This window comes from Egretta garzetta, unplaced genomic scaffold (assembly GCF_000687185.1).
Source record: "Egretta garzetta isolate BGI_Z169 unplaced genomic scaffold, ASM68718v1 scaffold297, whole genome shotgun sequence".
Lineage (NCBI taxonomy): Eukaryota > Metazoa > Chordata > Aves > Pelecaniformes > Ardeidae > Egretta > Egretta garzetta.
This window is the reverse complement of record NW_009260410.1, coordinates 586,276-598,623: the sequence shown is the minus strand read 5'-3', so window position 1 is coordinate 598,623 and position 12,348 is coordinate 586,276. Positions and strand designations below refer to the sequence as shown.

Genomic DNA, 12,348 nt, shown 5'->3' with positions numbered 1-12,348 from the left:
ATAATCAAAGCTCTGTATACTCGAAGTGGCAAGTTTGGCAGTCCTCACTCAAGCAGAATTCTCTACTGGGAGATGTGTTTGGACAGGGACAGCAGTAGTTGGTTCACTGGCTCTCACACTACCCCTTGTAGATAATTATTAATCTCCATGTTATATAAATGATAAATCTAAGTCAAGAGGCTTGCTCGAGACAGCAAAGACTATAATTCAGGTATTCCTCCCAGTTTCCAGTATGCAAGCTGATATTTCTATCTGTAATGTAAAGAAAATCCTATTTCCTCCTTGGAATGTTAATCCTGAAAATGCATTCCACAAAAACAAAGTGACATTTCACTTAGATATCATCAAAACATTTTGCCCTGCTGTTACCAACTGAACATGCCTTTTTTAACTTTTATGTTAAACTAATTGAAGACTGTTAATGTTAAAAGATTTCAGTAGAGGTAAAGTACAATATTTAAGTAATCTTGACATTTTCATTAAAGGAAATTTATATATTGCCATGGAATGTTTCCATCTCACAAATCACAACTTTCTGGCAGAAAGTTGCAACATCTGAAAGTTTTTGGCCAGCTCTGTGAAGAGGTAAAATTTTCTACCTCATACAAAAAAAACCTTATGCCTTTCCAAATAATTTTTAAATTGTTTTTCTTCTATTCTGCCTGGAAACTTTACATCTCTACTCAATATGGACAATTTATTTCTACACTTTTATTACAGTTGAGGGGGCAAAATGAAGGAAAGAGGATCCAGAGAAAATGTTATTAGTGATCCAAGAGGAATGTTCTGCCAGAGTTAATCTCAGTGACTGATTTGGGAAGGGGCTATTCAATATACTCATATATAACTTCTATATATTGGCGATAATTCCATTGCTCTGGCACCTACACAGTCATGAATCCTGTCCCAGGTTATATTGCCATTTACTGCTTTAGCAATTACCTTAGTATTTGGGTGTAGGAGAACACTTCAGTTGTGAACTGTTACTTACCCTGTGACAGACAGGTTTAACAACCTGCTTGACTGGCTTAATGGTGAAAGATTGCTGTTGGAAAGGTTAAGTGCTGCAAGTTCAGTCATTTGCACTTTTTCAAATTGTCTCTGTGTCAAGTCAGACACTGAGTGACCCAGGCCCTGGGCCTGGCACTCTGGAAATGGCCATGCAAGCAAAGGCAGAGGGTGCTCCCGCTTTGCCTGCAGCCATCAGCCTCTGTCCCTGGATGATGTGGCTGGTGCTTTGGGGCAGGAAGGGAGAGCAGATGCTCTCGGACCATGCAGCATAAGCCCCAGCCAAGCTCCAAGTTGACTGGCAACAGACCAGTGGCGCTTGCCTCCTGGTGGTCTCGCTGCTGTGGGGAATGCTTGTCCGAGCTGGGCTGGAAAGGAGGTCTACAGCACCCTTCCTGCTCTCCTTTCCATGGCTAGAGCACCATTCATCACCACTGTCAGAAATGGTGCTCAAGCAAATGTAGCTGGGTGGAAATTACAGCCTTTCTGATGCAAGAAAATGTCTCTGTTGATCAGCTCTAAGGGGAAATCTTCCAGGCTTAAGCCATTCATTCATATCTAAGCCTGGGAAAATTCATGCCTTGTAAGAAAACATTTGAGGAATGTATTCCTCTACATTTTCCACAGCGTTTAGAAATGTGTCCTTGAAAAATGGCACCAACAACACAGCCTTCTGAAAACTGCAAACTCTGCGAAGTTCCAGTCTGGTAGAGATGTTTGACTCAGTAAGTACAAAGCCTGCATGAAACTGGTTAACTTGATAAACAACAGACTTAGTGAGGGACTGACAGCAAGAGCAGTGGGCAAGAAGAGAGTGAGACCCAAGTGCCTTTGCTCCGTCCCCAGTCTTTCTTTCATCTCCATGCAGAAAAGCCCCATGTGCCCACAGGGCAATACATGAAGCTAGGCATCCCTTCAGCATCCAAGCCAAGCCAATTGCAGGGGATTCAGGCCTGCAAACCTCTTTCTGCTTCCTTCATGCAAAGGCTTCAGGGACTGATAGTGCTTTTATTGAAGTCAAAGCGAAGACTCGCACTGTAACAGAAGGAGGCCCAGGGCCTGTATTCACAGATGTATGAAAGGAAAGGGTTACAGAACTGGAACAGCCTTATTAACATCAATGCTGGTACTCAAATCCTATAGGAATAATGTATATTTATAAATACTAAGATGACAGATTCTATAGGGCTCTTTGAAATTCTGAGCACATGGTTTTTGTTAAGGGCTCAAAGAACGGTTTTTGGCTTGATTTTCATTTAATCCTGTGATTGCATATTACACTTTCTAGAACTGGTTGCTTCCAGGAGACCTCAGAGACTCCGAGTCATCTGTGACAGGTAAGCTACCTATAACGGCAATGTCAAAATCGCCTCTGGGTTTATTTGTTTCTTTATGCAATCATTTAACTTGAAATGAGCTCTTTTGGCAAGCAGGGTGGCTCTGTAGTAACAGGCAGATCTAACGTCAGTTAAGCAACTGATTTCGAGAGATCTCAGTAGAGGTAGGCACATAGTGGGTTTATTATTCTCAGAGGAGTAGTGATTATTCTCAGATAAGCAGTGATTCAATGACATTATGAGCAGCTTTTTGCAGGGCACAGTCCAATTCAGAAGGTCGTACTTTCCCAGGCCCTCTTGCCCAGACTGAAGACAGACTTTGCACTGTCCCAGTTTTCATTTCTGGAAACAGACTGTAGGAACATTGCTCAACAGTGGTAAAGGAAGGCATGCTAGGACAGCATTTTCACGAGACAATGAAATAATCTTGTGATTAGTTAGGAGGGGAAAAATCACATTCTTCAGTGGCCAAAAGCTATGGGACTGGGGCCATGGTTACATACCTCAGCTTGACCAGGCACACCAACACCGCCCAATCACTCCCTAGTGTGCTAAAAGAAGGGAGTATTTTTCAGGCATATATATGTACACACACACACACACAATGTATATATGTATCCATGAAAGAAATTTATAATCAGGCAAAGTGTCTTAACCTAGCTCAGAGAGTCATTAAAATTGAAAACCCCCCCAATACTGATTTTGAGGCACACAACAAGCTTTATAGATAATGTAGCAAAAGACTAGACAGGATTTGTCCTCAGGACTGTGTTCATGCACAGGTCAAGAGTCAAATATTCTTTGAGGATGTAACCACATTTTTCATTGGTGCTGTTTATTATCTGTTTGTCTCAATGCTTGGGACCCATTGGGACCCATGCTCAGAGGGAAATATGCTGCCCTTTGGAACTGGGTTTCCCAGACACTGTTCTGAAGGGTTGAACAAACATGCTGAAGTTTTCAGCAAAGCACAGGTTGCTGAAATGCCAGCCATTGTCATGCACATCTTCAGAAACATGTAAAGCTCAGCATGTCCCAAACCCTGATAACACAGGTCCTGGAACAGAACAAAGCCTTTCTCAGCCTGAACAAAGAAATAACTATATTCCTTGCAACTTCTGTTTTTTAGTCATAACCCCTTGACAGGCCCCATTACAGCCCCACACCAATGGGCTGGCCCAGCGCCTCTGCGGCAGAGCTCAGGGCTACATGTGAGCGAGCTCCAACTCGACATTACAGAGTCCTTATGCAGGTATGGCTGCCTTGGCATGCTCGGCTCTTGAGAAGGAAAGAGCTGCTTCATACAGACTGCTCAGCCATGACTCTCCATGGCCAATTAAGAAATCAAAGGGGAGCTCTGTGCAGAGCTCAGCCACCACCAGGAAGCCTGAGCCGTGGTGGGAAGCTCTGAACCATGTTGCTGCCCAGTGTGGGAGCCTTGCAGCAGCAGGGACCAAGGGGGCAGAGGGTCTCCAGTAAGACCCTGCCATGGCAGGGGATGCCTGTGGTGCAGCTCTAGCAAGCAGCCTCAAGCTGGGTCCTGTCCTGTCCCCTCTCCCCAAGGAAGCAGGAGCTCAAATCATTCTGCTGGAGGTGAGAATTCAGTAGTTACCTACTACAGTGAGGCCAGATAGTCTTTATAAATCTGTTTCTCAGGATATCTCTCTCTCCCCCTGTGGTTTTTCCCTTATTTTTTTTTACATTTTATCTCCTAAAAAAAAAAAAAGTCATCATGTCAAATGTCCTGTGTAGGGAGGGGGAGTATAGGGGCAGGGGGATCCCGGCGCCTGATGTCACTTGGAGGGGAAGCACTGGCAGGGGCCTCAGGAGGAAGCACAACAGGCCATGCTCCAATGGGCCTCCTGATGCTGAAACATGATCAGAACAAACAAACAAAGTAAAAGCTGTAAAACTAAATTACTGTTTTTATTTGTTTCCTTGTTGGTTTGTTTTCTCTCTTCCACTTCCTCATCCCCAGCTGTGTGCTCCTCTAGAAAGCAGCCACTTGGCATTGGTATTTGCTGGGCATGGAGCATGTGTGTATTACATCTATTTTAAGCACACATCCTGAGAAACAGATTCATCTCTGTGAATCCCCAACACATTTTACAACCAGCTGCACTACTGGTACTACGGTAGGAAAAGGGGAAATGGTATTTTCTTTAGTTTTTTTAGTTTTGACCTCTGGTCTGCTCAGTGGGCCAGTCAGGTTATTTTGTGCACTTGCATTGTCACTGTAAACTGGTAACATCAACCTCTGATATTCCAGTTACAGCATGTAAAATACAGTATCCCCAGCAGCATTTTCCCTTTTACTTACAAGCTTCCTTTTGCAAAATAACAATTTATTTTCAAAATTCCCCTGAAAACACGAGTTTGAGCTGAAAACCTGAGTGCATATATTCCAACATAATCAAACTTACATGGAAAAGCAAATGTTCTGGAAAGCTATATAGCTGGGGTGGGTTTACTCGGCTCCCCTGTGTCCCTCCACTATCTCTGCCTCAAGCTCTGAGAAGGACTGGGTCAAGTTCTGGTTCCAGCTTTCTGGCTTGTGCTCATTTCCTATGCTATTTTTTCTCATGCTTTCCTTGGTCGAGCAGGGTGCCAGCAGCAGAGGATTTGGCCTCCAGGATGCTTACAGCCTTCCCTTGAGGCCGGATCTCTGCGCAAGATGCGCTTCTTCAGGGCTTCTTCAGCCCTTTGCCTCCTCAGCTCTAACATGTTCCTGCTGGTAAGTTAACTCTCAGTTTCATCTCAGCAAGAAAGAGCTACTTCACGTGCTATTTATTATGAGTTTCTTCTGTATTTTGAAAGTCTCTGCCATTCAATCTCGTCTCTCTCTGCCTGCCTTCCCTCCCCACTCCCATATGCTGCAAAGTTTACATCCCATTGCAAATCTGACAGCTTGTTTTTCTGTTTTCTTCCACTTGACCACAGTGTTAATACTAGAAGGGGGCCTGGATGGGCTGCCGCCGTGGTACATTTACAAAGCGGAGGTGTATATGCTTTGACAGGTCGTTTCTCCCCCATTCTGTAACCCCAGGGGCCCGGAGCTTTCCCTCGGGCTGGCTCACACTGTGTATTCAGCATACCTCACATGCTGGTCCCTCCTGATGTCCTGAATTCTCAGCTGCTCAGCATGATGTGCTAGCCCCAATTCCCTTGGACCGCTCCTCCTGCTCCCTTTTGATGTTTGGAGACAACAGCTGTTCCTCGTACCCTGTCGCGCCAGTTCTTCCTCAGTTTTACCTGCTTTATTTTCTTCTTCCCTTGCTCCTTTCTCTTAAGCCCACAGCTGCATACACACAGATCTGCCTCTTCTGCCCTGAGCTGACAGTAAGTACAGGGTCTCTCAAGCTACAGGTTCTGCTCCTCACCAGGAAAAGCTCCCTCCTTTTGGGCAATAGGCCAGAGAGCCCTTGCATTCCCCGTTGCCTACTGGGCACCAGCTACACTAGTTAGTTGGGTGGGTTTTTTTAAGATGGGGCAATTAAGAAGCAGCCTTCTTGGGCTGTGTTGTCAAGCTATTTGAAAACTTAATTTCTGGCTCCTGTGACACATCCCAAGTGAAGTAGCAGCCAGCTAGCATCTCTCCCAAACCGCCGCCCTTCAGAAGGTGCTCTGTGTGTGTATGTGCATGAGCAAGAGACATCTGCATTCCTTTTCTGTTCACCCAGCCACAGAGCACAAATCTACTTTGACACTTTTAGAAAAATGAAAAGATGGAATCTCGCAGGAGCCTGCCTGTGCCGGGGGAGGAGGAGGGGAGCATGCACAGCAGGAGGGAAGTTGACTTTTCTTTATACATATAGGGTTTTTTCCATGCAGAGTTTAAATTATGCCTGATAAAAGGAGTTTCGTGGATGTTTCAGTTCTTTCAAACCCTCCTGGCTTCCTCCCAATTAAATGAGGTTTGTCAAAGCCACAGGGCTCTGCTGCTGCTGGAGAGGCGGACAAGCACTTCCCGCAGTGACATCTCCAATCCCCAAGGGAGAAGATGAAAGTGTCAGTGCCAAGAGAGAGAGAGAGAGTGTGGAAAAAAATAGGTACAGAGACAGACAGTGTGAGAGAAAGGGAGAGAGTGAGGAGAAATAGAAGGAATGAGAAAACAGATTGGCATAATGCGTCAGTCTCTCCGACACGCTGCCAGAGAGGGGATAGATTCATTTCACCTGGGTTTATGCACCATCCCATATTTATTATCCCCCATATTGCGGTGAGAAGTACCTTGTGGACAGGGAACTGCATGGCGTTATCATAGTAACCAATGTGTTGGGAACAGAATCAAAGTGTACAGTATGATCATGCAAGACCATATTAATGAGTGACTCATTAAGCCTGTAGAAATTAGGCAATTCTGAATAATTTCCCATGTAGCCATCCCCATTGCCGTAATAGTGTAAGACATTTGTTCTCTTGTGTCATTTTGGCATCACACTATTCTGGAATTTAACTGGATCATTTTAAAATTCTGGTTGCTACAATAACACAGTGCAAATTTTAAATATATTCTGTTTCCACTTTGTTCTGGAGGATGCTGACGATTAGTCCCCATCCTCTGAAGGAGAAAGTTAAAGCAGAAGGGCAAAGAATGAGCTCGAGATGAAAGGTGAGAGGAGGAGGAGGAGGTTGATCCCAAGGTGTGTGAGAGAGTAAGCAGGAAACAATATTTGAAAAAATAAAAGGTTCCCATAAGAAATTATTTTCTATTTTTATGAAATAATTGTAGCCATAACTGTCCTTTTTATAAGTTGCTACAACAAGCCAGAAGCTGGAGGATGTTTTTCAAAGGTCAATTTGTGGGAAAAATTAATTGGAAAAATCAGTGTTTCAAAGGTAAGTACCCCTCCAAATAGCATGTTTCTGATTATGGAGGGGAATGCTAATGGCTAGGGGCTGGCTGCTGCTGCTGGGAAGGGGGAGAGGGAACAAGGGGCTCTTTGCTTCCTGGTGGTCAGCTCCTGCAGAGGGAACAGGTTGCCGTTGCTTATGCTCCTCTGGATGGAAAATGCTAGGAAAAAAGAGTAGCCCATGCTGTAAGAGAGGAAGACTCTCTGTCCCTGAGTGGGGCTAGTCTACAGATGGGCCTCTCCTACAGCTGCTCGCTCCAGTGCCTTTAGTGCTAAGGCGCTGCTAAGGCCCAGGATCAAACCTCACTCATCGTCTTGGCGGCCTTAATTCTATACGTGCCACCAGCACCTCTGGATATGGCAACAAAGGAGAGGAGCATGGGATTCTCTAGTTTCCTTCCACTGTGGCTTGTAGCCTAAGGGGTGGCAGTGATGACCTTTCGTAAAACTGGAGCATTTGCTGTCCTTTTTCTGCCCTAAGCCAATCCTGAGACAATTATCTTTGTGCAGTACAGCCCTGCACTATAGCAGCTCTGACAAAACTTTAGTCTAACCCTTTGCCACCTGCTAAAGCAGAATGTTTTCTGTCCAATTAATCACTCCTGGAAGAAAGATGAGATCCTTGAATCAAGAAAGCATGAGCTGTGCTCTCAACTCAGTGTCAGTCCTGAAGTGCAAAGGGCCTTCTGAGAAGGTATCTCACTCTGCTGTCAGACAGGTCAGCCACAGTAACAATTGCAGCTTATTATTCTTAGTTATAGATTGGGTTTATTTTCCTTCTCTTTTGCCCTTGAATGCTTTAGAGTGGGCTCGCAAGCAGGGAGGGTGAGCAGTGGGATTTGGGGTTAGTACCAGTGTGCTCCCCAGAAAACATATTGCAAGAAGAGCTGTGGCCAAACAACCTGGGCATATGGGCCGGGGAGGCCTGAGCTGGCACCTCCACCTCCCACTGGACCAATGTCAGGAGACATTCAACCCTGGGCATACCATCGGCACAGCAGTTAGTCACCAAATCCAATTTGTGCTCCATGAGGAGGGTTGCGTGTTGCATGGATATGATCCTGGCTTTGACTAGGAGGGACTTGCTCCTTTTGGGTATGGTAGGTCTCTGGTTGTTTTCTCCCCCCAGCAATTCAAAACCAGTGTGCCAGGTGGTGATGACACTGTACCATTTCTCCTAAAACAGCCCGCTATTCAGCTTTTCAGAGACAAGGAGGAAGAGGGAGACTTGATGTTGACAGAGCACTGTCATTTTAATGCCTGTTGCATCTAAACTAATGCAAAGCAAACCTAGGCAAAGAGGAGGTTAAGGCTGCAAGCCATTGTCTACCAAAACTCCCATCACTGTTGGGATTAGCCAGCACCGTTAGATGTTATCACAGGGCACCTATAAAGAAGAGCTGGCTTTCATGGACATCTTGTTTGGGTTGGCGGCTTTCCCTAGGTCCTCCTTCATAGCTAAAAGGTTTATATAGTCACATTTTTTTACCTCTGTGCTTTGCCACCTCTGTATGCAGCAAATGACTATTCTTCACTGCAAATCAGATAAAGACACCTAGAAAACGAAGTTCCCACCAGGTGTATGACTGGTTTATAATGTGTCTTAATAAGGGAATAAACCAAAGTTGGTGTTAAGAAGCAAATAATCTGTCACTCCTGAACCAGAAGCAGTCTTTTCTGTGAGCTGATAATGCAAATCTTCACTTAACTCAGGAAAAAAACCCCTCTCACTTCACCTGGCCTGATCTCCACAGTGGTGGAAGATCTGCTTGCATAAATACTGTCAGAACACCGAGGTTTTGTATTATGTCATTATGCCACTACTGTAGGAAAGAGCCATTGCAACATCACAGTAGATGCGTGCCAAGGGCACAGGCCTCTGGAGAGGTTGCCCTGCTTAAGCTCTTCCCCCTGGGTGTTGGCCTGGAGCAGACATCGTGCTGGCAGGTGCTGGGCCCTGACCAGGAGCACAGGGCGAAGGGGAAGATGGGAAAAGAAGGAAGGTTTCCTTTGCTGACTCCCCAGCTCATGCTCTTGCAAAAGCACAACTGGCGCAAAGTTTGGCCCACATGACTTGTGGAAACAAAGTCCTACAGACATGGATCAAATGCTCTGACTCCCATTGATCTCAGGCCAGAGAATCTCTATAAAGGTCTTATTGTTCAGGGAGATGAACTGCTCTTGGGGGGAGTGCTGTTAATACCCTTCATGGAGGCAGATGCTATTGCATCAGAGGTTAGCAGACATTTTTCTGTATTCTGCCTGATTGCAAGTTATATCTGAGGTTTCTTTAACTTCCACTTTCCCTTAACACTCTTAAATGCAAATCTGAGAAGATTTAGTTGTCTTGTTTGCTGTGAAAGACATCCGGACTGGAACTCCCATGTAGTCATTTGCCATCCTCAGGTGCACTTCTGCCTTCACCCGGTTATCAGCAGAAAAGAGCAAATGGGGATGTAGTGATCAGATTTCTAAGGCACAAAAGTTACAGCTAAGTTCGAGATTGTGACAGCAAGCAACCATGAACCTGGGAACTCAATTAGCCTGAAAGACAACTATCTCATTATCTTTCCTAAAATGATATAAATACATAAGAATATAAAAATTTAAAATAAACTCTCTCTCTATTGACTGTCTAGATGACTGAATTTCACTGCTCAATTTCTTTAAACACCCACTTTAGTATTTATTTATTCTAAGCGTGAAGCAGCTACGATAATTAGACTGTCAGATTTGGTAAGTTAATGAGGAGTCACTGGAGTGGAAGGTTTTGCATTTGTGAGATTGCTGAAGGAGAGAAGCTCCGTGCCTTCGCTCTATCTCTTTTTTCTTTTCCTTTTTTTCCCCCCTCTGCTGGGTGGGAAGGAGAGAGCTTGGCAGTGCGTAGATCCATTTGAATCCTTTTGATTAGTGGGTTGCATTCCCACCACTGTTCTACCAAATAATATTTTGCTGGTTGCTCCAAGAAAAAGAAAAAGAAAAAAGAAAAGAAACTGTAGATGAGATTTCTAGAGAAGGGTGCCTAGATTAAAGAAATAATTTTCCAAAAAAGTCAGAAGGAATGGACCTGTGAGAAATAGGATCCTGAATTAGTTTATACCATGGCTAATGTCACAGGAGAGCATTAGGAAAGTAGCACAGTGAAGGAAAAGGACCATTTTGCAGCCTCCTCTTTACCTGGATTTTTCCACAGGATAATCAGTGCTCACAGTTCCAGGAGTAAGACTGCAACCTGAAATCTGTGACCTGTTTGCTTCTTACCAAAAAGGCCATTTCTCAGGAGGTTCAAGCAAGTTTTGGTAGAAAGCAGGGATGATTGACTAATTCGTGGGCCCCGTAGTTGCCACTGTAAAGCTGCTGCCATCATCCTTAGTACATGAATTCCTTTGTGTATTAAGGGTGGGAAAACAGAACTGATACCCAGAGCTGAATGACCACATCCCAGGCTGAGGACAAAGTGGGAAATCTCACATTCAAAGAGACGAGATCACCAAGCCAATGGCCCGCAAAGCACAATGCTCAGTGGTTTCATGGAAGGTTTGGGTTTGTTTCATCATATTCCCGAGTCTCAGACCAGTGTCTTTCCCTCTGATGCCTCCCCAGTCAAAATGTTGCTTCATTTCCCCATTGCTTAAACTGACCAAATTGCTTTGTTCACCTTTGTCCTTGTCTATTGAGTTTGCATTTTATAGCTTACTTGTTTTGGTTTCACATGCAATGGAACCTCACCAGAGCCAAGCAAAATCTCCTTGGTTTTAATTAATCAGTATTTTAATATGACACGCCTCAAAATGATACTTCAGTATCAACATTTTTCATCTCCTTTTTGTTACAGAGGACCAAAAGATCACTTAAAATCACTGTTATTGAAAGAAATTACCAGACAATACTCTTTTATTATATCCTGTCTCTTTGTTTACTTTGTGCATTTGTCAACAGCATGTATCCAGTCAGCGTCACCGGCTGGGTCTGTGCTTGCTGGGCAGACCTGAAAGCTGATATTGAGGCCAAATCAGTCTGACTGTCTTATTGTCTGCCAAGCTAGGAGGCAACCTAGCTGTGATAGCAAGGCAAATCCCAGCTACCCGTCTGTGCTTTCAAATGCACGTGGATGGCCTGTACCTGCTATAGGAGCAGGTCCCAGCACTCAGTGCCTAGTCTCACAGCCCTTCTCTACCCCATCTGTCCATATCATGTAGACAACAGCAGGCAGACAGGACAGCCTCGAGTCCTTTCGAGAAGGACGTGACACTGCCAGCCCTGTGGCCAGATTGGGTTTTGGAAGCAGGCTGAATACATTCCCCGCTCACCTGCTCAGCTAAGTGCAGACAGGGTGGCTGTTCCCTCTCTGTGATCAGAGAGGAGCTAATCCTGCCAAAAAGGCTGGTTTTCATTTCCACTAAGGCTTCTGGGACAACTCACTTGAGGAGGGCACTCATGCTTCAGTGTTCAATGAACTTGATTTGGCCAATTTTAACTGATTTTGAAAGTATTTCACAAATACATAATTTAAAATAGTGAAACCATGAAAAGAGTAGGAGATACTTTTAAACATTTTCCTTTTTTTTATATATTAACCTGGCCTCAAAGTGATTGTGTCCCTTTTTTTAAAGCTGCTTACAAAACATACTGAACAAGCTTAAACGTGAACTCAAGTTTTCTTCTGCACTTCATTACAAGAGAAACATTCTATAAGTGATGGCGTTCATATTATTAATCCTCTTTTTAAAAAAGGCATCTGGATTCAGACATGCAAGCAAGGTTATAAATGAAATAGTAATTTTTTTGTCATTTTAAATAGGCTACCAATGGAAAGCAGGGGGTTCTATATGCTTTTTCAAATCTAATCAGAGGTAGATAGGCATCTAAAGCACAACAGCCTCACTCTAGGACATGAGAGAATGGAATTTCCTGGGAACATAATGAAACTGGCCAGCCTTCCTTCACTGGCCAACACGAGTGAAGTTACAAAAATAGACAAAACCAAAAACCTAAACATACCGGGCTCAGTCATGAATCTGTGGGCCCTGGGCGACACAGCAAGGGAGAAAATATCATCACAGTCTCCTCCTTGTTCTCCTTCTGGTTTCAGGAAGGGAAAAGATAGTGCCAGGCTTCTATCCCAGGGTGATATACACTCCATGCCAACA

At 44.3% G+C, this 12,348-nt stretch overlaps 1 protein-coding gene across 1 annotated transcript in view; it reads left to right on the top strand.

Moving 5' to 3' along the window:
* The window catches only part of CDK15 (cyclin dependent kinase 15), a 36,792-nt gene extending 26,291 nt beyond the window's left edge, over window positions 1-10,501 (top strand). Inside the window, 4 exon segments of the mRNA XM_035899113.1 lie at window positions 2,297-2,345; window positions 3,944-3,949; window positions 4,946-5,079; window positions 10,392-10,501. Coding sequence (XP_035755006.1) covers window positions 2,297-2,345; window positions 3,944-3,949; window positions 4,946-5,079; window positions 10,392-10,501 — 299 coding nt within the window.
* The last annotated feature ends 1,847 nt before the right edge of the window (window positions 10,502-12,348 follow it).